At 35.9% G+C, this 27,415-nt stretch overlaps 1 protein-coding gene across 1 annotated transcript; it reads left to right on the top strand.

Annotated features, from left to right (window-relative positions):
• On the top strand, window positions 1–24,141 carry LOC120427661 (Krueppel homolog 1). The gene is made up of 4 exons (XM_039592539.2): window positions 1–480; window positions 10,313–11,104; window positions 15,640–16,687; window positions 21,115–24,141. Exons 1-4 carry the CDS (start codon window positions 399–401, stop codon window positions 21,410–21,412), a joined length of 2,220 nt encoding a protein of 739 aa, XP_039448473.1. The 5' UTR covers window positions 1–398; the 3' UTR covers window positions 21,413–24,141.
• The last annotated feature ends 3,274 nt before the right edge of the window (window positions 24,142–27,415 follow it).

Here is a 27,415-nt window from a genome sequence, read left to right as displayed (position 1 = left end):
GTCAGTCTGTTGCAGAACGTGGTCCGGTTCGAACCGATAACCGAGCGGGGAGAACTCGGGTCCGATTTTTTTGGGAGTTTTAGTCTGAATTTTATGTTCTATGTTTTATGTGGTGTGCGCAAGGGGGTGAGGAAATTTATGCTGCAACAAGGAATAAAAAAATACGGAAAAGGGGGAAAATTGTGACAAGTGCCATGAGCGAATGATCAAATCATTGTGTGACCAGGTGAAAATCAGAAAAAATATCGAAATACCGTAGCCTAGTGAAAGGAAATCGATCTTATGGCAAAATATTTAGCTTAGTGAAAAATATGAATTTTGATACAAGTGTTTAAAAGGAAAACGAATCGCGCTACTTAGCAATACAAAAGGATATCTACACCAACAAGGATTACAAAATGGAGCTTTGGAGCAAACAAGACTGGATTAAGGATATTCTGTCGAAAACGGGCACCGAGATCAAACAAGTGCCCGCAGAAGGTAAAACTCAAAATTGAGCAAATGTTTGGACTTGTACTTGTCAGTTGCTATCAAATTTATGATGTTTTTGTCGTGTGCAATATTTTGGAAACCACAAAAAAAGACGATTGCAAGTGAACCGAAGTTGCAGGCAGGCGTTGAGATGTTGAGAGTTGTGATATTTTTTGTCTGCTCGAAACATCAAAAAATAAAAAGCAGAATCCTGCTGATAAAGATGTACGAAGTGATTTATTTAAGTGAACAATAATCCAAAATTTCAGCGAGATTTGAAAATAAGAAGCAAAACGTGATAGTGACTTGAAAAACATAATAGAAATTCTAGCCGTTTAACCATTAAAAACTGAAAAAAACACACAAGCAAGACATTCGCCTAAGGTTGTGTTAAAAAAAACTGAAATCCTGCCAACTAAATAAATTATAAAAACTACAAATACTATAAAAGAATCACAGTTGAAAACAAGTGATAAAAACAAACTTTTCCCAGAAAAACAAGTGTCAGTTGAACACAGAAGAAGTGTCCACATGGTTCTTAGACAACCCATTTGGTTGATTTTGATCAATTGTTTTTTTTTTCATTTTATGAATTTTGATCAATAATCGATAAAAGACACAACAAAATCTGCCAATAATTCGTTTTACTCATTCAAAGATATTGAGTTCGATAATTAAGCAGAATTATTTTTTCTGAAATTTTGTGATACTTATTGTTTTAATATTTTTAAAATTAGGGTTGAAATTTGTGAGAGGAAGGGATGGTCAAAATTTTTAATGAAATTTGTATTTGCATTTTTTGTTGTTATTAAGCGCGTTTTTTCTTCTGAAGTCTTTGTTAGGCATCACTTTGTCACGATAGCTCCGACCCCCCTCGAAAAGTACGTCACGTTTTGTCGACCCCTCCCCCCCCCCCCTCTTGATTTATAAATAGGATAATTTTTCAAATTCGAAGTTTATGGTTGTGTTCTTATTTTTTCAAATTTTGTTGAGTGTTGCAGTTGTGGAAATCATCATATTTTTTTTTGAAATCTGATAACTGAAGCATATTGAATCTATCATTCAAAAAAACTTTGTTTCACAGAAAAAAAAATCATGTTAATATTACATCTTTTATGTCAGAAAAAAGGTATAATTTTACCAAAAAATATTTTTTTTTGATATTTATCAAATGCACGTTTCATGATATATCAAAACCGGACTCATATTTTGATGCTCTGGAATATGCTCTACAACTTTGCCGAAGAGAGTATGGTGCTAACTTGCTCCTGAAAAAAGATATAGCATTCTCAAAACTCGTCTAAAACGTGATTTTCGAGCAAAAAACACGTTTTAGACGAGTTTTGAACACGCTGTGTCTTTTTTAGGGGAAAGCTAGCACCATACTCTCATGGTGAAAAATTGCACCAGTATAACCAAAATTTGATATTAAGAAAAATTATCAAATAAAAATAAATAAAATAAAAATAGTCGCCATTAAAAAAGAAACGTTAAAGATTGGTCTTTTTTGGTATCTCAACGCCACTTAACGAAATAAAAATTTGAAAAACATTTATAAATATTGATATTTTGATCCTATTGAAATGTTGAAATTTTAAAGATTTACTACATAATTTTTTCGATGAGATCAGAAAATTTTACGATTGCTTCATTATTCAACATTGAAAAAACGGACTATTAGTTCCTGAGATTCCTACACAGAGAAAAGAGAGTTCCCAAAATCGTGAACAAGCGTTAATGAAAATGGGAACCACGAACAAAGTGTTCAAATGTCATGGTACGTTTTTCAAAATCGTGTATTTATTTGTTTTTTTTTTGAGTTGCTGCATCCAAGGGAAGAAAGGCTTAAACAACTTTCATGTATATCTATGAACAAAATCTGTGCTATTTGAGTAACACTAATTTTGTTTTCCTCAAAATCGAACTTTAAGTGACTAAATTGCAAATACCAAAAAATTAAGCAAAAAATTACGTTTTCTTCAAATATTCTTAGCATGTTTTTTTTTGCGCATACAAATGCATCAAAAGATTATAGAATCTAAAAATACGAGTTTTAGGAATCAAACATATGATGTTTAAAAGCAGGGTGGTAAAATCCCCAAAACTTTCGTGTAATTCGTGAATTTCGCGCATTTTGTGGAAATCTAAATTGCTTTCACCGAGCAGTGTTTACATACATCTTATTTCTTCTGGAAATACTAGACTTACACAGGGATGTTCACTAGCCATCGAAATCTGCCTAGTATTCTTTAAGGGGTTACATACACGTAGAAAATGTCAAAATTTCATATTACGGCAAAATTGTTAGTTCCACTAAAAAGATTAATTCCAATCACTCCTGAAAGTTTCAAAAAAGATGTTTCATGAGTAACAGACGATTTAATTTTGAAATTTTGCCATGCGCAAAGCGAATTGTCAAACTTTGTGAGCGTTTTTCTCTAAACACAGAGTTGATTTACTGGTGCCACGATATCTCTAGATGGGATGAACTGAATTAGCTGAAATTTAGGATGAAGACTTTCAAGACATATCCCGTGTGCGTGACGAAGCCCGATTTTCGAATTTTGCTTTTTTTTTAATTACAAAAATCAAAAAGTGACGATTTTTGATATAAAAATCTTAAAAATATTTTTGACTTTTTTTCAATAAACTTTTTGAAAATCGGCCTCCGTTATGCACACGAAACCGGTTTAGCGAGTCTTCACCAATATTTTTAGCTGATTTGGTCGAAGCGGTGTTGAGATATCGTGGCACCCATCTTTTAAACTGCCAACTTCAAATAGCTATATCTCGGCAAAGATATAACCAAATGTCTTCAAATTAGTTTTGTTAAAAGTTGAAAATGTATATTTTAATGCCCTGACTACAGATTTACAAAAAATGTAAGTGTGTGCTCATATCAACCTCTGATAGTTTTGCTGATTTACATGTATGTAACCGCTTGAGATAAACTCACAAGAAAATTCAGCAGAAAACTGCGAAATCTGCGCCGCAAAAATCGCGAAGATTTGTAACAATCCTAATTTTTAATAAAGTAATTTTTTGTCAATGGTCTACAATTTTGCCAGATCATAATTAAAAAAAAAAACATCAATCAAAAATTACCTCCCCAAGATATAGACTTCGAATACTCAAATGCAAAATTGTATGGAGACTTTTAGTCAAGTTTACAAAAATACAACAACTCACACGAAATCGGGAAAAGTTGCCCCCACCCCTCTTTGATTTGCGTGAAACTTTGTGCTAAGGGGTAACTTTTGTCCCTGATCACGAATCTGAGGTCCGTTTTTTGATATCTCGTGACGGAGGGGCGGTACGACCTCTTCCATTTTTGAGCAGGCGTAAAAAGAGGTGTTTTTCAATAATTTGCAGCCTGAAACGGTGATGAGATAGAAATTTGGTGTCAAAAGGACTTTTTTGTAAAATTAGACGCCCGATTTGATGGCGTACTCAGAATTCCAAAAAAACGTATTTTTCATCGAAAAAAAAACACTAAAAAAGTTTTAAAAATTCTCTCATTTTCCGTTACTCGACTGTAAAATTTTTTTGAACATGTCATTTTATGGGAAATTTAATGTACTTTTCGAATCTACATTGACCCAGGAGGGTCATTTTTTCATTTAGAACAAAATTTTTCATTTTAAAATTTCGTGTTTTTTCTAACTTTGCAGGGTTATTTTTTAGAGTGTAACAATGTTCTACAAAGTTGTAGAGCAGACAATTACAAAAACGAGTTATCGCGATTTTACGAAAAAAAGTTTTGAAAAAGTTACTTTTTGCGTTTCTCTTTGTTTCGTCGTCCGTGTCTGTCGCGGGTGACCATGAACGGCCATGATCGATGACGACCAACTTTTTCAAAACTTTTTTTTTCGTAAAATCGCGATAACTCGTGATGTTTATAAGCAAACCCCTTATGTTTATATATCAAAATTTTTGTAATTGTCTGTTCTACAACTTTGTAGAACATTGTTACACTCTAAAAAATAACCCTGCAAAGTTAGAAAAAACACGAAATTTTAAAATGCTAAATTTTGTTCTAAATGAAAAAATTACCCTTTTGGATCAATGTAGATTCGAAAAGAACATTAAATTTCCCATAAAATGACATGTTCCAAAATTTTTTACAGTCGAGTAACGGAAAATGGGAGAATTTTTAAAACTTTTTAAGTGTTTTTTTTGATGAAAAATACATTTTTTCGGAATTCTGAGTACGCCATCAAATCGGGCGTCTAATTTTACATAAAAGTCCCTTTAACACCAAATTTCTATCTCATCACCGTTTCAGGCTGCAAATTATTGAAAAACACCTCTTTTTCGCATGTTCAAAAATGGAAGGGGTCGTACCGCCCCTCCGTCACGAGATATCAAAAAACGGACCTCAGATTCGTGATCAGGGACAAAAGTTACCCCTTAGGACAAAGTTTCACGCAAATCGAAGAGAGGTCGGGGCAACTGCTGTGTGAGTTGGCGGAGAATTACCCACATCTAATTTCTTTTGAAAACATTAGATTTACACATACATGTTCACTAGCCATCGAAATCTGCGTAGTATTCTTGAAGATAAACTCACAAAAAAAAATCAGCAGAAATCTGTGAAATCTGCGTCCCAAAAATGACGAAGATTTGTAACCACCCTGTTAGATTTAATTTAGTAAAAATAAATCTTTGTCAATGGTCTACAATTTTGCCAAATCATGATAATTAATTAAAAAAAAAATAAAATCATCAGTCAAAATATACCTCCCCAAGATATAGATTTCAAGTACTTAAATGCAAAATTGTAAGGAGACTTTTAGTCAAGTTTACAAAAATACAACAGTTGAAATGTCATGAAATTTGCCGATTTCGTGGAGAATTGCTCGTTGATACAAATTGCTTAATTGCCGTTAACTTTCAAATCTATGGAACAATGTGGTTAATGTTATTAGCTCAGCATAAAGTACTTTAATAGGAACCACCATAATGGGTACTCTATAAACAACCATGGAATTCGAAATGACATTATTTGTTTTGTTTTATAACATAAATAATTGTTATACTTTTTATTCTCAGGGGCACACATCAAAATAGATTTCACAATTGATATAATTTATTTAGTATAATAATGTTTTGAGGTTTTTTGTTGTTGTTGCGATTGCTTGTTTTCGCCTTAATGCGAGATTAGGGAGCCACTTATTCTACAATAGACTTATTTTTTTACCTGTATATTGATTTTAACATGATGCAATCAATGTTCATATTAAATTCCACAAGCAACGCCTGATAATAACCCACGAAGTGTATTTCCTCGACGACACGTGCGTTCGCAATAAAACCAACCTGTTTTGCGTTCGATTCTTTGATTGGAACACAGTACATTATAATTAATCAGAGTGGCATGCGCCAGACCTTTGAAAGAACAACAGAAAAAAAATCGGTACAAGCTTTGCCTCGCGTGTCACTGTTTGATGTTGACCGCGCAAGCTTAACTTGTAACATGTTTTTGTTTCTAACACATTCGTGTCAAACCGCCAATTGATTGGTTGTAATTCGATCGCGTCCAATTTGCATTAGGATCAATTTTCACGCGTAGACCTTTTCGGACCAGATCCTCGAGTGACCGTGACCAATCAGAAACTACTTTTCAACCTGTCGACTTGGTTAAGATCGGACAAAAAATTTGGGGGTTCAACGCGTCTCACAGTAGCAAACGTTTCCTGGAGTTTTTTTTTTTTTTTGTAAAAACGAGATCGGCAAGGACTTCAATCTCCAATCGATCATTCTCAAAAACTGTGTTTTTGGCAGTCAAGTTCGCCGTTTAGGCTTCGATGCAATCTAATTCGCGACAGACCAATTAGGGCGCATGATCGGTCATCAAAAACAAGGCTCGTGTCAGTCGTAAATTGTGCTCTCAACTCGACTGTGATGCGCATGTGCTCCAGCTAATGTCGATGTCATGTCCAGTAAACACGCGCGCGCGCGCACTCTCCAAATCAAAAGATTGCAACGGTCCATCGACGAGGAACCTTGCGCTGCCTCGCCCCTGTAATCAGCGTTTCCCGTGGTCAGTGTGGTCACCTCAAAAGTTCGGCGCGTGTAGCTTAATCACACCAGAGTTGATAACTTTTTTCGACACCGAGGTCAACGGTTTTTGCAATTGCAAAAATTATGTGTGCTTGATGATGCTCCTGAGTGCAGATGAACTCTTCTCTGAAAGTTGAGTTGCTGACACCGACTTTGATTTCAACACCTTCCATTACTTTCAAAGTTTAATGGCATCAAACAACTTTTTAACAAAATCCCACAAAAAAAACCCCACGTCTGTGGTCAACGGAAGCAAACGAACCTCTTCCACAGTGGTCTCAGTTTTGGTTGGTGGAAAATAGCGACTGACGTCAATTGTAACCTCGAGACTGATCTACACGCGTGGGGGATTTTCTTGAACAATTTTGGGCTTAGTTTGGTTTTGCCGGTGGTGGGCCATTTTTTTGCTTGGATATCTGCTACGTCAATCGATAAGTTTGGTTTTTTTTTGTTGTTTTATGATGCCACTTTTGTTCGGGTTGAGAAAAGCTATACAATTGATGCAAATGTATTCTGAGCAAAACAAGCTAGAGTAACTATCAAAAAAATATTGAGTAGCCTGACTTATTTGAATGATAACAATTTCAAATTCAAATTGTAAAAAAACAAATACAAGGAGAAAAACGGTTGATATTTATCATAGACCCTCTATAACTTTTCTAAACTTCAAAACGATCCTTGATCTACCTTAAAGTGTAAACTAACGAATTTTCGTATCCAATAACTATTTTTAGAAAATGTCTTGGATATTGAAACATAAATAAAAAGTGAATATAATAAAAATGTTTTTAATGATTCATCGCCCCTTTTATCAATTCAAACAGATTTTAAAATAATTATACACCTTTAGGTGAATTGAGCTACCTTTTTCTTGTGCAATTTATGATTGAACCGAGTAAGCTTTGATGCCTGGCTGAACTTTGTATCATTGTTTGAGGTTTATTTTTTTGCCTCTCCTAATGATCCTGAATACAGTTCATCAGTCTTTTTCAATTGCAGGCACGGAAAAATTACTTTACGCAGACCTACGACAGATTTTAAATCATCAAGATGATTTAAAAATATTGATATAATAAGTCTTTAATCGCCTAAAGTTCATAAAATTGATTGAATTCACTGAAAACATTTCTTTAACCGTGCTCATCAACCAGAGCTTTTGTCCCAAGATTTTTTTTTACAGATTTTTGAGTATTTTCGAAACTACGGGAACTATTTTTTTTTATTTATAAAGTACTGTCTACTAAGCGATTTACAACAAAATTTTGCTACTTTTACAATCAGATTATTGCAGGATTGGGTTCGTTTGTCAATTTTGGAATAAGAAGACAATGAATTCCTTGGTTTCTGTGTACCATTAATACATTTAAGTTGATTCCCAATCTGTTGTTTAAATATCAAGAACTGTGTTCCATAAAAGTGTTCCAAAAGGAATATTTTTTGTTGGATTTATTGTTGAGGAAAACGTTTTAAACTGTGTATAATGCACGTACACATTTTATTTAAAGTTGTGTCCGAAAGAATAAAAAAACAAAATTTCAAATTTATTCCTAATTTTCAAAATGGTTAAGCAAAAAGTATCACATAATGCTTTTATCACAAATATAAAAATAAATTATCATTTTTTTCATAAAAGACGTCGTTTCCGATTAGTGGTCTCAGCATTTTCAATTGGTTAAAAAAATAAAAAGCCTATATTTTATAAAAAAAACGATACTCAAAATATTATAAACAGTTTAAAATCGATTTAAGATGTTTATTTTAAACATAAAAATGTATTTTTAACAACCAATATTTCTTTTGCCTCTGATTTTTTGGAGAAATTTTGAAACAGAAAAAAATCGAGTGCATTATATTTTCATTAGAAACAATAACGTTTTTATAGCTATTTTTTCAAAATATTTCACTAAATGTTTAGTTCTGCTCAATTTGATTCCAGACTTCATTTTCTAATGACGATGTCTCAGCAAATAATGGACCGATTTCCGGTCTTTTCTAAAACAATATTTTATTATTTTTTTGAGGCAAGGATAACATTTGAAAAGGGCCAAACATTTTATTTTTCTCTAAGTCGCTGTATCTCAGCAACCAGAGGTCCAATCTTCAATGTTTCCTAGACAATTTTACAGCAAATTTTTTGAACTTTTCATTTTTTCAGTAATGGCCACTATTTTTAAAAATCGAAAAACTGCAAATATTTCACTGAAATCAAACATTTGGTCGCTATATCTTGAAAACGAGGCATTTTATCACAAAAAATTCTAACCCAGCGGCATTTTTTCCATACTTCTCTATGGCGCAAAAGTTGTGGGTTTTTGTCCCCTAAAACATATTTAAAAAATTTCGAAATTAGAAAATACCAATTTTGAGAAATTGAGTTTTTGGGAAAAAAAAAGTGCGACATTTTTGTCCATGTACCTATTTCTTCTGAATAGTCCTTCAACTTTGCGGAAGATACCAAATTGATCAAAAAATTCCTTCAAAAGTTACAGATTTTCGAATATTTACGTACCATCTTTGTACGGACAGCTGCCAAAATTGTATGGATTACTTGGGTATGGGTGAACCAATGACACAAAAAAGCTTTTTGGTCATAGGGAAGGCCCCCACAAAGTTTGAGTTTAGTAAAAAAATACAAATAAAATCCATTTTCGGTTTGTTACGTTCAGAACAATATTTTAAGGCAATTGGGTGAAACAATCGGAATCTGGTTCACCCAGATTTTTTTTACAGATATTGCAATATTTTGTTATATACAGGAACTATTATTATCATTTTTTAATATTAGTTCTATCTAAATAAAAATGTTTTAATACTGGTTTTAAAAAGAGGAAGTATTAATCTAACTATTTTTTTAAAGAAATATGAAAAATAATAAACAGGCAAAACTGTTATCAAAAGCTTTATACTGTGAAAAAAAAATAATAATAAGAAGAATTTTCATTAAACTAATGTTGCTCACAATGACATCCATCACATCACAAGAAAGGAGATATTTCTAGGTGAAATTAAACCTTAAGTATCCCTTTATAGCGCATTTATTTTTCCCATTGGCAAAAGGTTCTATCATGACCTTTTGTTTTGAAAATTTACTCTAGATTCAAACCATTTCAGTGATCGATGCCTTTCCCATAAAATCAATGTCAAACGCTCTCTGTTTGTAATTGATTTCGCCTAAATGCATGCAAAAACTCTATAAACCCTGTGAGGTTATCAAGGTTTGCATGGTTTTGTTACACACATGACCAAAATGACAAAGAACTATGTAGCAACTAAGGAGCAGAGGTTAGCAATAAAAAAAAATCCATGTCAGGGCATACCCTCTGACTCGATTCCTTAGGTAAAAATAAGTATCTCTGCCAAGTTTGACCCAAATCGGTCAGAATTAAGGGTCGCTTTTTATCGTTGAAGTTTAGAATTTCTCTATCCTGATGATCAAATCTTCAAAGAGATCACTTTTTAACATTACCTACCTGAACTCACCGAAAGGGATATCTGCATTGCTGAAATGAAAATCAGATGATTCTAATTCATGGGTTGCTGCGATCAGCTCTCATACAATCCTTGACCATCTACTACTCCCAGGTTAAGATTTGGGTTGCAAGATGTAGGTTTGAACAGTTTTGCGATTTTTAGCAAAACGAAAAAAAAAATTATCGTTTTTTTTTGTTTTTTCTAGTCACCATACCAAAAATAGAGCCTTTGTTTTTTTTTCTAAACTCTGATGATTTTTACAAAATATTCTAACTCCCAATTCTGTTTTCTCTTCTGATTTCCCCAGATTTACGCAAAATGGTGTACTACACGGGGCTACCCCTGCTGATGCAGCAGGCAGAGAACAACGCGGCCGCCTCGCAGCTGTGCTTCAACAACTCTGCCCTGTCCGTGCGGGAAGCGACCGGCAATGCTGATCAACAGTCCGGCCAACGGCTCCAGCAGCAATTCCAACAGCAACAGATCGTCAACCTGACCGGTGGCGCCGATCAACCTCAGAGTTACGGAAGCTTCCCCTCGGGAATGGTTCCCCAGGGTTCGCCAACCGGCCAGCAACAGCAGCAGCAAGTGGCCAAGTTCCGCTGCGAGCAGTGCAACATCAACTTTGGCAGCAAAAGTGCCCACACAAGCCATATGAAATCTCACGCCAAACAGCAACAGCAGCAGCAGCAGCAGCAGGAGGGCAAGAGTGCAAAGACTGGAGGGCAGATCGTGACGGGGGTTGTTGCAACTCCGGCGACGGCCGCCGATCCGTACCAGTGCGACGTGTGCAAGAAGACGTTTGCGGTTCCGGCGAGGCTCGTGCGGCACTACCGAACTCACACCGGGGAGCGCCCGTTTGAGTGTGAATTTTGTCACAAGATGTTTAGCGTGAAGGAAAATCTGCAGGTTCACCGGCGGATACACACCAAGGAGCGACCGTACAAGTGCGACATTTGTGGGCGTGCGTTTGAGCACTCCGGGAAGTTGCACCGGCACATGCGGATTCACACCGGCGAGCGGCCCCACAAGTGCACCGTGTGCGGCAAGACGTTCATTCAGTCCGGCCAGCTAGTCATTCATATGCGAACGCATACCGGTAAGTTTTGGGATTTTTCAAGTATAGAGCGTCTCCATTGCGGGTCATGTTGGAGTTTGAATGGAGGCGCATGGTTTTTAAAAAAATCAAACACTAAGCGTTGAGCGTTAAGGGGTTACAAACATGTAAATCGACAAAAAAAGTCAGAGGTTGGTGTGAGCACACACTTCATTTTATTTAAAATCTGTTTTCAGGGCATTAAAATATGGGTCTCTTAGCAAAATGCATTTTAAAAATGAGGTTTTTCAAAAATCTCAGAAAAAGAGGGGGGTGCTACGGGCGCGGGGGTGGACCAAATGTCACCAAACTTGGGATTCTTTGTTTTTGGGGCAAAAACAACCCCCATGCCAAATATGAGCAGATTTGGTGAAGGTCGATGTTGGACGCGTGGTCACTTGGGAAGGAATGACCCATATACATTTTTATCTATGATCTAAACAAATTTGAAGAGATTTGGTTGTATCATTGCCGAGATATAGCTATTTGAAGTTAGCAGTTTCAAAAAACGGGTGCCACGAGATTTTTGGAGAATTTTGGTGAAGCCTCGTTTAACCGGTCCTGTGTGCATGACGACGTCAGTTTTTGATTTTTGTATTTTTTTATAAAGCAAAATATAGAATAAATAAATATAGAGAAAAACGCTCAGAAAGTTTGACAGTCCGCTTTGCGCATTGCCAAATTTTGAGCTTAAATCGTCTTTTACTCAGTTTAATCATGAAATATCTTCATAAAACTTGAAAACCATCTTTTAAGTGGATTCAATAAATTTTCTGTAATATGAAATTATGTGATTTTCTACATGAATGTAACCCCTTAAATAAGACAGTATGGACTTAATCACCGTGGTTGCCTCTCACCCAGTCGGCCTGGGTTTGATCCCAGAAGGTCCCGGTGGCATTTTTCGAGACGATATTTGTCTAATCACGCCTTCCGTCGGACGGGAAGTAAATGTTGGCCTCGGACTAACCTAAAAAGGTTAGGTCGTTGGCTCAGCCCAGGTGCAGGAGTCGTCTCCATGGGTCCTGCCTCGGTGGAGTCGCTGGTAGGCAGTTGGACTAAAAATCCAAAGGTCGTCAGTTCGAATCCCGGGGTGGATGGAAGCTAAGATGTAAAAAGAGGTTTGCAATTGCATCAACAATCACTTAACAATCACTTCGTTACAATCAACGGACACTTAGTTTCGAGTAGGAATCTCGCATTCGAGAATAATTTGATTTTTTTTGGACTTAATCACCAAAAATATGCCCTAAAATGAACTTTTTTTTTTTAAACGTCGTTGACCTAAAAGTTATAAGTCGGGTTCAAACCCGAGTATCCCTTGATACTTTGGAAGTTATAATTCCAGTGGTCAAATTGTGTGCAAATGTTAAGTTTATCCTTGAGATCGATCAATGACGGATTGGGAACACCCTCATTAGGGTGCCCAGAATATGGGACTTTTTCTCAAAACCCTGCTCCACAAGCTGAATATTGTTCCTTGAGCTATTTTAGGACTCTGGGCCAAATATGAGCAAAATCGATCAACATTTACCCATTGATACTCGAAGGTGAAGTTTGTATGGGAAAAATTGAAAAAATGTATGGAAAACCCAACTTTCTTACGGTTTGGTCTGCACGGTGCGCTACTTCCATCCAAATATTCCCAAAAGTGAGATTCTTATTGAAAATTTAATGCTCTACAACTTTGTAGAACATACCAAAGCATTAAAACTCGATCCTGAAAAGTTATTTGCGATTTTAAAAAGTCATTTTTGCATGAAAATATTTTTTTTCGCTTTAAGCTCGGGTATCAATGGATTAATCTCATCCAATTTCGCTCAAAATTTATACACATGCTTAAAATAACCCAAAAAACTGTATTCCGCTTGTGGAGCAGGGGGTAATTTTTTCTGGGCACCCTAACCCTCATGAACTCCATCTACTCAGAATTAAAACTTTTTTTTTTTTTCAAAGAACCAATGAATCAATTTTGATTTGTTTGAGTTTTTTGTATTTTGGAATACTTTTACTAAAATAGGATTCAACAAAAAGTATTAAGCTGTAGCTTAAAGAATGCTAAAGCTAATTGATATTAATTTTACAAGCAAAATTATACTTGAAAAATAGCTTGTGAAAAACGTCGAAAAATCAATGATTACACTCAAAGTAAAAAGTATCCTTTTTTCAAGTTCACCCGTCGTCACCCTTTAAAAGGGTATCGAAAATGTACTGAATTTGACATACCCATTTGAAAGGGTGACGCCGGGTGAACTTTAAAAAAGGATAGAAAGTATCCTTTTTTGAGGATTGAAAGTACCCTTTTGAGGGATTCTTCTGACTTTGAGTGTAGCAAATTTTCTGTCATCGATTTTTTTGTGTTTTTATTCAGGCTGAAACATTTTTGGTGCCTTTGATATACCCAAAGAAGCCATTTTGCATCATTAGTTTGTCCATATAATTTTCCATACAAATTTGCATGAAAATTCTAAAATCTGTACCTTTCGAAGGATTTTTTTGATCGATTTAGTGTCTTCAGCAAAGTTGTAAGTATGGATACGGACTACACTGGAAAAAAAATTTACGCGATGAAAAAAACTTTTGATGATTTTTTATTTAACTTTTTGTCAACTTGGTTTGCAAAATACATTATTTTTATTTTTTTCATTTTTCATGTGATTAAGGGGACATCAAAAGCCAACTTTTTAGAAATTTCCAGGTTGTGCAAAAAATAGTTGACCGGGTTGTGTTTTCTTTAATCGATACTGATTTCTTTAAAAAAAATGATATATTGGTCGCAAAAATTTCCGATGAAAAAGTTCTTTAGTGAAATTTTGATAAAATGCACCGTTTTCAAGTTAAAGCCATTTATAGGTAACTTTTTTGAAAGTAGACGAATTTTTTAAATTAGTGCACATGTTTGCCCACTTTTGATACAAATATTTTTGAAAAGCTTCGAAAATTCTCTATATTTTACTTTTTTGAACTTTGTTGTTACGACCCTTAGTTGCTGAGATGTTGCCATGCAAGTGTTTAAAAAAAGCAAAAATGATGTTTTCTAAGTCTCACCCAAACAACCCACCATTTCCTGATGTCGATATCTCAGTAACTTATGGTCCGATTTACAATGTTATAGTATGGAACATTTGTGAAATTTATCAATCTTTTCGAAAACAATATTTTCAAAAATTTAAACCAAGACTTACATTTCAAAAGGGCCAAACATTTAATGTTACGCCCTTTTGAAATGTTAGTCTTGATTTTATTTTATTTTTTTTTTTTCGCCTGCTTGATACAGCATTTGACGTATTGATCACAGAGTAAATAAGATCTATTTCTTTTTTCGAAAATGTTTTATTTAATTATTTTTTAAATCAAATTTACCACTCCAATACTTCTAACTAACGTGAAATTTTCCGAGGATTCCGAATATGACAAAGTTGAGACCAAAAGGTGCCGCTATGGAGGCCTACAGGGCAAACACTAACGTTGTTAAATGTTTGTTGTAAAAAAATCAAAAAACTATGAAAAAACTGCGATTGGCCAAAAAGTTAATACCGTAGGCTTATAGTCCATGAAATTACCTATCTTTTGACCTATAGGAGTATGGGTGTTGGAGGCTGTTGCAAAAAGATATTAAGGTTTTAAAAAAAATAATTTTGAACAGTAATTTGCAAAAGCTATGAGAAAAAGTCAAACCGATCCAGGATGTCTATGGCCCATTTTGAAGTGCTTCTAAAAACTTTTCAAATGCACCTACGAGAGTTGGAATTGATGAAGTTTTACGGAAATGCGAGCAATTTTATTTTTTTTTAGGTTTTTTGGACCTCAAACTTCATAGCCCGTTTTTTACCTGAATATGGCTTTCTTTTGAAAACGGTGCACTTTTTCAAAATTTCACTTAAGTACTTTTTAATTGCATATTTGATTTTACATCGGAAAATGGAGTTGAAAAATTTTTGCCACCAATATTTCGATTTTTTGAAAAAAATCAGCATCAATTAAATAAATCATAACTCGTTCAACGATTTTTGGCACAACCTGGAAATTTCTGAAAAAAATGCTTTTTTTTAATTTAAAAAAAAATAAATGTCTAATTCCGTTATTGCGTTATTAAATTCACATTTTGAACATTTGAAGTGTATATTTACAGCATTTCTCCTCAATAATGTATGTTTAAAAATTTACTCACTTCCTAAAAGATATTTTTAGGTTAATTACGCACTTTGGAAGCAATAATTAAATTCAATAGTGCTATTGTACAAACAATAAACTGATGATTGCATGAGGTATCATAAACCGGAGTAACATTGATAGACCGGTGTGACGTTAATTGTTTTTTCGTTCATCGTTTTCCATTCTTGCTGAATTAAATATAAAGAGGCATTTTGATCGTACTGATGTAAAATCATTTAATTTGGTGGAATTTTAATGTTTTGTATTTTTTTTAAATTTTGGTTGCACACGTGAATACTTCCAAAAAAAAAAAAAATGAAAATCAGGCTAAATACCAACCTATACTAACATGCAAATCTTTCTCCTCGTTTTTTTTTTCTCAGGTGAAAAACCGTACAAATGCCCCGTCGAGGGCTGCGGCAAGGGGTTCACCTGCTCGAAGCAGCTGAAGGTGCACTCGCGGACGCACACGGGCGAGAAGCCGTACCATTGTGATATCTGCTTCCGGGACTTTGGCTACAACCACGTGCTGAAGCTGCACCGGGTCCAGCACTACGGGTCCAAGTGCTACAAGTGCACGATCTGCGACGAGACGTTCAAGAGCAAAAAGGAGATGGAGGCACACATTAAGGGACACGCCAATGAGATTCCGGACGAGGATGAGGCTGGTGGGGGTGAGGGCGAGGTCGTGGACAGCAAGGCGTCGGTGGTGGCAAGTTCTGCGCCACCGTCGTCTCCGTCAATGTCTTCGGCGGCGTCCACGAGCAGTCGGGCCAGCTTGGAGTACTCGTCTAGTTCGAGCAATTTGGCTGCGGAGAGTATGTGCGCGGAGGAACCGATGGAGGAGGAACTGCTGATGAAGCCACAGATTGAGTTCCGTGAGAGCCGGAGCAGTAGCACTAGCAGCGGAAGCAGCGTGACCAGCCTAAGCAGCAGTAGTGGCGTCAGCTCTCTGGGAAGCTCCCAATCCAGTGGAAGTGGTGGCATTCATTACTACTCGCAGTTTGAGCAGTCCGTGCTGCGGAGCTACGGCGTCCAGTCGGGTGTGAACCCGGCCCTGCTAGCGGCGGCTTCAATCGCAGCGGCAGCCACCGTATCCAGCCGGGAAGCATCTCCGGAACTGCAGGACAACAGGTCGCCTTCACCGCCACCGTTGAGCTTCACGATCTCGCACCATCACCAGCAGCAACAGCAACAGCATCAGCAGCTGATGAACGGTGAACGGTTAACTCCTCCAATGTCCCAGCAGCAACAGCAGCAGCCGATTGATATGATGGTTAATCAGCACCAGCTCCAGCAGCAACAACCGCCGATGGCACATCAGCAGCTGCAGCACTCGCCGGTCAGCTCGAATGCGTTTGCCTACGAACCATTGTCGATTATGAAGCATCACGGATACTTTGCACCTGCTTCGCAGGTTACCGAGTTCAGGTGAGTCTTACGAGATTTTTTTAAAGTTTTAATCGTTTTTTTTAAGGTAATTAGTTGCAAAAAGTAGTGCAAAAATGCGTCAAAATCATATTGGGTCAAACGGTCAATTTGATCGAGTTCCACAATAGGGTTGGGAAAAAGAGCCTCCGATTTCGCAAACTTTTTCTAAGTAAGTTTAGCATCAATATTTCCCGTGCTCCGAATCCTTATTCCTTTCCGGTGAATGGTGGAGATGGGAGCGATGACTCATGTTGATCAAAAAATCAAAATTTCTTAAAAATAATTTTCCATTACTATCTATTTTTTCGAAATCCAAACTTGAGCCAACTCACGACGATCTAGAAGGATTCTAACAGAGTTCTCACAGAGCTGGATGACTGGGAAAGGATTAATCAATTTCTAAACAACCTGGAATGGACAATCATCACATATACATGGTGAAATCCAGTCTGCAACCCATGCGAATGCGCATGCAAATTTAAATCATTATGTTTATAAACATTCAAAATAGAAACTATGTAAAGATATGAACACACACTCTGCTTTGTACTTGAGTATTTCTGTACGTTTTCGCGAAAAGACTTTTTGTATTGTTTAATTTGAATGAAATTGTTGTGAAATTTTCTGAATAAATTTATAAAGTTTAGAATCGAAAATAACCTTTTTCAAGTGTTAAGCACGCTTATTGTGATTTTTTTTAAAGTTAAGATAAATTTTTGAATTTACAGTCATCCCACATATTCGGAACACCCACAAATTCGGAACACTTTTGTGGTAATTTGTCAATAAGATGCAAAATGCAACTTTTCTGTCGTCCCTGCTATTTTTAGGAACTTTATTTGGACATTCTCTGGCTATTTCACTAGTAAAAATAGTACTTTTTGAACAAAAACCCTCATTTCAAGACTATTTTATCCATAACAGCAAAACACTGCCTCCAAATTGCCTGTTCCATGATTGTGGAATGTTATTGTGCCTCCCACAATTGTGGAACACCTGAATCTAAAAAAAATCAGTCCATGTTAAAAACATCACTAAGCTTGAGTTTTATTGGTTTCTGAGTGTGAAGTCATTTTTTTGTAAAAAATATGTACTCCTGGAGAGAAAAAAATTGGAAAAAAAGGTTTGATTACATCGTAAGAAAAAAGTGTTCCGAATTTGTGGATTTCAAGGGTCAATGTTTTTCTTTAAAAACTTGATATAAAACGTAAATATGTACAGCCGGTCTATACATCAATCGAAAGATCGCAAGAAAATCTTTCACATGAACGAAAAAGCAAATCATTATGTTCAATTATCGATTTTCTATGATTTGTTGAACATTGGCAGATCCGTAAACTGTTTGGAATATGAGGGATGACTGTAGATTTTTTTAAATAAACAGGAAATTTCACAAATGTTCTATTTTTTAGAAATTGAAAACCGAACAAGAAGTTTCCGAGATATCGAGAGTTGCAAAATGAGGGCTAATTTGATGAATAAACTAAATGAAAACTCATTAAAAACAAAATTATTGCGCGTATTCCCGAGAAGGACACGCGGCAAACCAGCCTCGAAACGACGCGCCGCACTTTCGGCAAATGCGCGCTGTCAAATCCCGTACTGTGCGTTTTGTTTTTGTTGATCTTCTTCTTCGAATTGCATGGCATTGTTGCAGGGTATGTTTTTTATTGATGCTGATGATGCCTTTTTTAGTTCCCTAACACATCCAAAAAATTGAATATTAAAAAATACACATTTTGGGCAGTTGTGTACTTCATCTGAATATCCGTTCTCAATGTACACATTGTCGAATATTTACATGCCTAATTTGCCTAATGCTTAAAATTCATGAACAAAGTTTCATCCAAATTAAAAACATAGAAACTCTAAAAATGCGAAATTCAAGGGAAAAACTCCAAAATAAAATTTCCAATATTGTTTTGATTTTAGCTTTATCAAACTTTTTTTTATAGTAAAAAAATAATTAGGTAACCAACATAAATAACGAAAAAAAAAACTACTTAAAAATAAAGTTAAAAGTGACATGACCCCAGCATGATTTCTCGGAATGCCCTATTTATAAAGTTTAAACATATTCAGCTCGTGCAAGCATTATTTCTAGATTACTTTTTCAAACCCACCAATGCGCTACGGGTTCCCTATGTTCATATGACCTTTAGAAAAAGTAAGCGAGATTTTTTTTCATTTATAAGGAATAAATGTTGCGAGTTCATAACTAATACACTCAAACCCCGATGGTTTGACACCAACTGTTGTCAAACGAACGGAGTCACCTTTTAGTTTGACACCCATTTTATACGGAGTTCACACACACTACCAAATGTCACTACCAAATGACAGTTCGTCACTTTTTATTTTGACTTTGACCAACCAACGGGGTACAAACTAAAGTGTCAAACGAAAAAGTGACCAACCATCGCACTATGGTACATTGGGTGGCCAAGTTTCAAAAAAGTGACCTTCTCCAAATATTTTTTGGTATTTTTTTCTCGAAAGTAAACATTCTAACTAAGAAAAATCCAAATTTTCAAAGCTCTAAGTTTGTTCATTACGGAGATACGCAAGCTGAAAGTCAAAAAATGGAGTAAAAAACAAGCGTTTTTCGTAAAAAAGGCTGATTGTTTAATTTTAACATAGCTCAGCCATTTTAAATGTTTTATTAGGACAAATATACATCGTTGGAAAGGTAATGAGATAAGCTTTGAAACTATTAATAGAAAAAAACGAAGCTATTGGCACTACGCCCCCCGGGGCATGGCCTTCCTCTAACGTGGGATTTCTGCTCCAGCGCTTCTGACGAGACAGGGGAAACCGGGACCGACGTTTTACTTCACCATCCGATAGAAGCTCAGTGGATAAGGCGGGAATCGAACCCGCGAAACTATTAATAGATAAAATGTTGTTTCCAAACCAAAAACTGAAGTTTTCATCGAATAATTGGAGCATTTTTTTGACAAATCATATTTTTTTTGTGTTTGTTAATCGAGTACTTTTTTGCTAACCGATGCTAAACATGAAACTAAGATCACTTGAAAGATTGGATTATAATCTAACATTGCTGAAATTTCCAGCCTGCGATTTTTTGCGTTTTCGGAGATATGCCATTTTGAACATTTACGTTTTATCAAAATTTGCTGCAATCTACATATGCGCCCGTTTATTTCACTTGCTTTGCCACCTACTTCGTGGGCATCGTCGCTTCAAAAATCAATACCTGGTTTCAAGAAGTTCGAAATGACTTTATTGGAATTTTCTGTTGCCTACATTTAAAATTGAGTACCTTAGTCAAAATAAGGTATTCGTACCGAAGTTTCTCAAGCGAAACTGGAGAATCTCAGTTTGATACCGAAAAAAGTATTCAGCAAAATGTTTACTTAGCATGATGAATTTCTGCGATCAATCCATGAAACTGATCCACATTTAAGTTCTATGTTGGTTAGTACAAAACATCATAAAAAGTACCTTTAACATATCCTGAAGCTGTCACAAACTCTATAATCAAATGAATTTTAAGAATATGGTTTGTATTTTATCGTTTTACTTCATAATTAATATTGTGGATAAAATTAATTTTTCTGTTATTTGATTTAATAATTAAAATATTCGCAATTTATGCCCATAAGGTTGGGAGGGGGGGGGGGGTGGTCTCAAGTTATACGGCATGGACTCACAAAAAGAAACACACAACAGGAAATAATAAATATTTGACTTAAAATGAATTTATTACGCTTAACAAAAATTTGTTGGTGGGGAGGAGGAGAGGGGGGGGGGGGTGAAAGAAAGAGGAGGGAGGGGTAGTGTCCTCAAAGTGGGGATGTATTAGCTTATCCATAATTTAATAATATAAACTTGCAATATAATATATATGCAATTCTGTTTCACTTGCAAATGTATGAAAAGACTATTTATTATAAACAATCAACTATTGAAAAACATGAAAAGTCATAAAAATCGACGTAAAAAAACATTTAAAAAGCAAAAAAATAATTTGGCCGCCTGTTTGTATGGAGATGGCCCATAGTGCATCGGGGGTTAAGTGTAATACAATTTCCGGGTAAATCATGAAAAATGCATTTTTCACATTAATGTTCACGACCATTTGATAAAATGTCCTCGAATTTGCTGCATCAGCTGGCATTTTTTACGTTTCAAACCACGTGGCGCCGAGATTTTGACACAAGCGATCACGTTTTGGCAGGTTTCAATGAGGTTTTGTCTGTGATTTATGTAAAAAAGCATTCATTTTTTTTGTGTAGGTTTTATGAATTGAATTATTAAAAATTTCTTATGAGAATGGATAATTTTTTCAAGCAATATTGTTCAAAATCAAACTAGGCAGCAATTTTAAAGTTAGGACCAAACAGTTAAAAATAAAAAGAAATAAACATTCAATTAATCTCCTCCCCTCCTTCCCCCTATTCCAGATCCTCCAGCGACATCGTGCGCCAGGTGGAGGCCGCCATCGCCGGCACGGAAAACCTCCTAACGCCGCCCCGCTCCTCGCCCGAATCACCCGACCGGTCCTCGTCGCCCGAGTCCGACTCTGCAGTATTAATGGCCAACCGGGACAACAACACGTTGCCACCACGCAAACGGCGGCTCTACTTCAAGGACCAGCACCAGCATCTTCAGGGTGGGGAAGCTCAGGCGACGGAATCTGCGCCAGTCGCTCCGGCCCCGGCCCGGATGAGCTCGGTGATTCAGTTTGCGAAGGCTTCGTAGGAACCAAATCTTTCGTTTTTAACTTCTGGGCGGCCATATTTGATTTTATGTAAGGGGTAGGATTTAGGAGAGAGTTGCGATGGTTTGAGGGCGGAGTTGATGCGACCAGACTTATTAGCGGATAGTTAAATTAAAGGTAACGTTTTTAGAAGGTAATATTTATCTACAAACAAAAAGCAGTAGCGGTAAGCAAGTCAGGTTTAAGAAAGAAACTAAACACACATACAAAAACACATTGAACACACACTCACACATTACACTATTTGCAACAAGACTGTCTCAGGTTAATCAGTCATTACATTTGATAAGTTTATCGCTTCTTCGGGGAGGGAGGGCACAACATGAGGTCACCCCTGCGAAGAAAAAAATGAAAATGGGACAAATGGAACAGGAGAGCGGCTTTGGTCAAAGAAAGAGGAAAAATATTAAGACTGTTGAATTGTCAAAAAATTCTAGTAATCGAGAAATATTTTAGGTCGATAGGATAATGCGAGAGAGAGAAAGGATCAGCAATGAGTCAAGCAGAAAAGCAAAAACAAAACAAAACTATTTTACGAGAAATTGTATCTTTTGGATAGCGAGCGATTCAGCGAAAAAATATTGATGGCCATGTGAAAAAAGACTAGTTTTTATAGTAGACAAAATGAGCAAGTTTAGGAAAAGAGCATCGTGCTGGATCGTGCGAAGAAAGCGAAAAATATAGACTGGAACTCCCCAAAATTGAATACTAGCGATAAGAGAAACCAAACACAAACAAGTAAAAAACGCGTGACTTTTTCGTGCGAAACGCGGGAAAGCATTTTATACATACATAGCTAAGTAGATAAGTGTCTTCTTCCCGAAAAAAAATCCAAAATAAAAACTTCACAAAAACACACACTCACCAACATGCGCACTCACACAATCCTACACTATTGGTAAGCATTGACTTTATATTCGAAGCATAAAATCATATAAAATATTCGTAACAACTATTAGCCAATACACAAACCACAAAAAAAAGATAAATAATTGGACAAACCACTACATTCACTGCCAATGAGAAACAATCGAAAGCGAAAATTTGCAACAAAACCTCAAAAATACAACCACTCAAACAACCCAGTGATGTCAAAATTCAGGGAATCGAACCTCTGGCTGCACTGTACAGCCACGCAGCCAACCTCAATCCAACTTTTTTTTCTCACGCGCAGGCAGATTTACACGAGAACAATAGGAGAACAAAAAAAAAACCTCAATCGGCAGAGTAGGTGCAACAATAAGCAAAAGCAAACGATATAATGAAATATACCTCAAGTTAAAAGTAAACTTTAATCAACGTTTCGCACTGTAAATAGGCATCCCCTTCCATTTAACGTGTAATGCCACAGACAAGCAGATGTAAATCTTTTGAAGATTTTTTCTAAAATTCATCAATCACTCCAAACGGGCGCCATCTAGTGTGCGCGCAAGCAGCAGCTGTCAAATTCGTTGAAATGAGCTGTGGTGATTTCAAAACTACCGTGGTGAATTTCCGAGCATACTGGCTGATGCACGAAGTAATTGTTTACGTTTTTTCGACTCTCCCGCAAACGTCAACCCATACAAATTGCAAAAAATTGTGCTGATTTGGCATTTGCTCAGGGTACTGCAACAAAAAAAAAAACGCTTGTTGATTAATGAATTTTAAACGAGATTTACTTCTATTTTTCTGTGGTAAAATGTCACAGACCAAACAGATGGGAAGCTTACTTTTTCGCAATAGAAAATGCAAGCTTTACATCTGTTTTTCGTCTGTTACGAAAATATCTAGACGAAAGCAAAACAAAACGTCATGTTTGGTTCTGATCTCCGCTATCTATTCTCTAAGTGTCTTCGGTAAGTGCGTGTAGTTGCGGCGGCGGCCACTGGTGGCGCGCTCGCCGCACACTGCGATCGAACCAGTTTTAGTTTGTTTAATTTCTCTCGTACTATATGCTTTAAGATACACTGTAAAACTAAAATAATAACGTTAAGAGAAAAACCACTAAATAAAACATACAGAACAATGCATTTAATACTATTTTTGAAATAGTTTCCCTTTAGTAGTAGAAAGAAATCTAATCGTTTGAAGCAAACTTTGCAGTAAAATTTGTTGTAATCTACAAGAAATACCCAACTAGACAAATGCATCCAGTATCTTTTGTTTTCAACTGTTTTCTTCAGTTTTGAAGGTGTTGCAGACCAAGTCCACAGCAAGCAAATCGTGTGTAGTAGCAAAAAAAGTTGAATGAATATTAAAATAGCAGAAAATTTGTTTCTCCGTGCCACGTGGTGATCCAAACCACGTGGCTTTTGTTGATGTGTTGTTTTTTCCGTTCCACTCCCCCTTCCACAAAAAAGAGAGAAGGGAAACCACTATTATCCACTTGTGTAGGTCAAGAAAGTTGTACATGAACAGCAGTTTTCCGTTGGAGCATTCGTACTATATATATTCATCTGAATTTAATCATATTGCTAATTATAATAATTAAAACAATCTATATTGAAAAATCATCAAAGGCATCCTTAAAAAAAACAAATCGAAAGGCAATATTTGACGGCACTTTTACTGTGTAAAAAGGTTCTGAGAATCGCCCATTCAAAAGAAGAGCCCAGTTATTTGGTGTAAAGATATTCATCGTAGCGAGTAATGATCGTTTTTTAAAAAGTCGCCACATCAGTGCTAACACTAAACATTTGCAATATCCTGTAGCAAGCGTAAGAATGCGGCGAGAAATCATCCCCCTAAAACAAAACAAAAAGCAAACAAGTAAACAATCCGCTTTGTAGTAGTACTTTGCGAGTCTGTGTAAACCATCATCGAAGTTGAGGCGAGTTGAAAAGAAAAGGAAAATGGTATGATTGATGGTAAAAAGTTTTCGATTTTTTCGGAATGAACTGAATGAGAAACGGAAGAAATAACAAGATTACAAAATGTATCGCTAAATGGTACTGAAAAAAAAAAAACAGTACGAGTGTGATGCAGGATTGTATGGGAAATTGCGAAAATAAACTGATTTATTGTATTGAAATATTTAAAGCAACTTTGTTTCTTGTAATTATGCAAAACTATCCGAAACTCCTAGATTTACAATTTAACTTGCTTGATTTTTATTTATCGAGGTCATATGGTCTCAGACTGTTGTCGAAAATAAACAGGCGTAAATCCAGGGGTGTGCTTATGGGTAGATTTGAGTAGATGACATCTACTCAGCTGATTGCTTAAATTTATTTATTTTTTAAGGAAAAATATTCAAGTTAAACGATATTTTTGACCATAAAAGGGCTTGCACCAAGTTTCACCAATTTCTTGACTCAATTTTGAAGCGCCCTTTTCTTTTTTTCAAGTCATATGCACTCTTTCTGGAAAGTCAACCAAACATTTCAGTGTTCCAAGGTAGTGCTGTCGCAGTCAGTCGCAAAGTCGCCAAGTCGAGGAGCGATATTTTTTAAATTAAGTTTGTCTGAAGACGCCCCTAGGATTTAAAAAATTGTATTAAAATTCTCAATATGAAAATTTGACTGGAGGCGCCCCTACGACATAAAAAAATGTATTGAAATTCTCAATATGAAAATTTGACTGGAGGCGCCCCTACGACTTAAAAAATTGTATTGAAATTCTCAATATGAAAATTTGGCTGGAGGCGCCCCTACGACTTAAAAAAATGTATTGAAATTCTCAATATGAAAATTTGACTGGAGGCGCCCCTACGACTTAAAAAAATGTATTGAAATTCTCAATATGAAAATTTGACTGGAGGCGCCCCTACGACTTAAAAAAATGTATTGATATTCTGAATATGAAAATTTGACTGGAGGCGCCCTTATGGCTGAAAAAAAAATTGAACAGGGGTGTGTTTATGGGTAGATTTGAGTAGATGACATCTACTCAGCTGTTTGCTTAAATTTATTTATTTTTTAAGGAAAAATATTCAAGTTAAACGATATTTTTAACCATAAAAGGGCTTGCACCAAGTTTCACCAATTTCTTGACTCAATTTTGAAGCGCTCTTTTTTTTTCAAGTCATATGCACTCTTTCTGGAAAGTCAACCAAACATTTCAGTGTTCCAAGGTAGTGCTGTCGCAGTCAGTCGCAAAGTCGCCAAGTCGAGGAGCGATATTTTTTAAATTAAGTTTGTCTGAAGGCGCCCCTAGGATTTAAAAAATTGTATTAAAATTCTCAATATGAAAATTTGACTGGAGGCGCCCCTACGACTTAAAAAAATGTATTGAAATTCTCAATATGAAAATTTGACTGGAGGCGCCCCTAAGACTTAAAAAAATGTATTGAAATTCTCAATATGAAAATTTGACTGGAGGCGCCCCTACGACTTAAAAAAAATGTATTGAAATTCTCAATATGAAAATTTGACTGGAGGCGCCCCTACGACTTAAAAAAATGTATTGATATTCTGAATATGAAAATTTGACTGGAGGCGCCCTTATGGCTGAAAAAAAAATTGAACAGGGGTGTGCTTATGGGTAGATTTGAGTAGATGACATCTACTCAGCTGTTTGCTTAAATTTATTTATTTTTTAAGGAAAAATATTCAAGTTAAACGATATTTTTAACCATAAAAGGGCTTGCACCAAGTTTCACCAATTTCTTGACTCAATTTTGAAGCGCTCTTTTTTTTTCAAGTCATATGCACTCTTTCTGGAAAGTCAACCAAACATTTCAGTGTTCCAAGGTAGTGCTGTCGCAGTCAGTCGCAAAGTCGCCAAGTCGAGGAGCGATATTTTTTAAATTAAGTTTGTCTGAAGGCGCCCCTAGGATTTAAAAAATTGTATTAAAATTCTCAATATGAAAATTTGACTGGAGGCGCCCCTACGACTTAAAAAAATGTATTGAAATTCTCAATATGAAAATTTGACTGGAGGCGCCCCTAAGACTTAAAAAAATGTATTGAAATTCTCAATATGAAAATTTGACTGGAGGCGCCCCTACGACTTAAAAAAAAATGTATTGAAATTCTCAATATGAAAATTTGACTGGAGGCGCCCCTACGACATAAAAAAATGTATTGAAATTCTCAATATGAAAATTTGACTGGAGGCGCCCCTACGACTTAAAAAATTGTATTGAAATTCTCAATATGAAAATTTGACTGGAGGCGCCCTTATGGCTGAAAAAAAAATTGAACAGGGGTGTGCTTATGGGTAGATTTGAGTAGATGACATCTACTCAGCTGTTTGCTTAAATTTATTTATTTTTTAAGGAAAAATATTCAAGTTAAACGATATTTTTGACCATAAAAGGGCTTGCACCAAGTTTCACCAATTTCTTGACTCAATTTTGAAGCGCCCTTTTCTTTTTTTCAAGTCATATGCACTCTTTCTGGAAAGTCAACCAAACATTTCAGTGTTCCAAGGTAGTGCTGTCGCAGTCAGTCGCAAAGTCGCCAAGTCGAGGAGCGATATTTTTTAAATTAAGTTTGTCTGAAGACGCCCCTAGGATTTAAAAAATTGTATTAAAATTCTCAATATGAAAATTTGACTGGAGGCGCCCCTACGACATAAAAAAATGTATTGAAATTCTCAATATGAAAATTTGACTGGAGGCGCCCTTATGGCTGAAAAAAAAATTGAACAGGGGTGTGCTTATGGGTAGATTTGAGTAGATGACATCTACTCAGCTGTTTGCTTAAATTTATTTATTTTTTAAGGAAAAATATTCAAGTTAAACGATATTTTTGACCATAAAAGGGCTTGCACCAAGTTTCACCAATTTCTTGACTCAATTTTGAAGCGCCCTTTTCTTTTTTTCAAGTCATATGCACTCTTTCTGGAAAGTCAACCAAACATTTCAGTGTTCCAAGGTAGTGCTGTCGCAGTCAGTCGCAAAGTCGCCAAGTCGAGGAGCGATATTTTTTAAATTAAGTTTGTCTGAAGGCGCCCCTAGGATTTAAAAAATTGTATTAAAATTCTCAATATGAAAATTTGACTGGAGGCGCCCCTACGACTTAAAAAAATGTATTGAAATTCTCAATATGAAAATTTGA

The sequence above is a fragment of the Culex pipiens genome, chromosome 2, assembly GCF_016801865.2.
Source record: "Culex pipiens pallens isolate TS chromosome 2, TS_CPP_V2, whole genome shotgun sequence".
NCBI classification, from domain to species: Eukaryota; Metazoa; Arthropoda; class Insecta; order Diptera; family Culicidae; genus Culex; species Culex pipiens.
This window is presented reverse-complemented; position numbering and strand designations above follow the sequence as displayed.

Bases quoted from the DNA above. Each gene is read 5' to 3' on its own strand.
- LOC120427661 (XM_039592539.2), top strand. From the start codon at position 399: ATGGAGCTTTGGAGCAAACAAGACTGGATTAAGGATATTCTGTCGAAA. The intron at 11,105-15,639 runs GTAAGTTTTGGG...TTTTTTTCTCAG, and splicing joins TCATATGCGAACGCATACCG to GTGAAAAACCGTACAAATGC. The intron at 16,688-21,114 runs GTGAGTCTTACG...CCCCTATTCCAG, and splicing joins TCGCAGGTTACCGAGTTCAG to ATCCTCCAGCGACATCGTGC.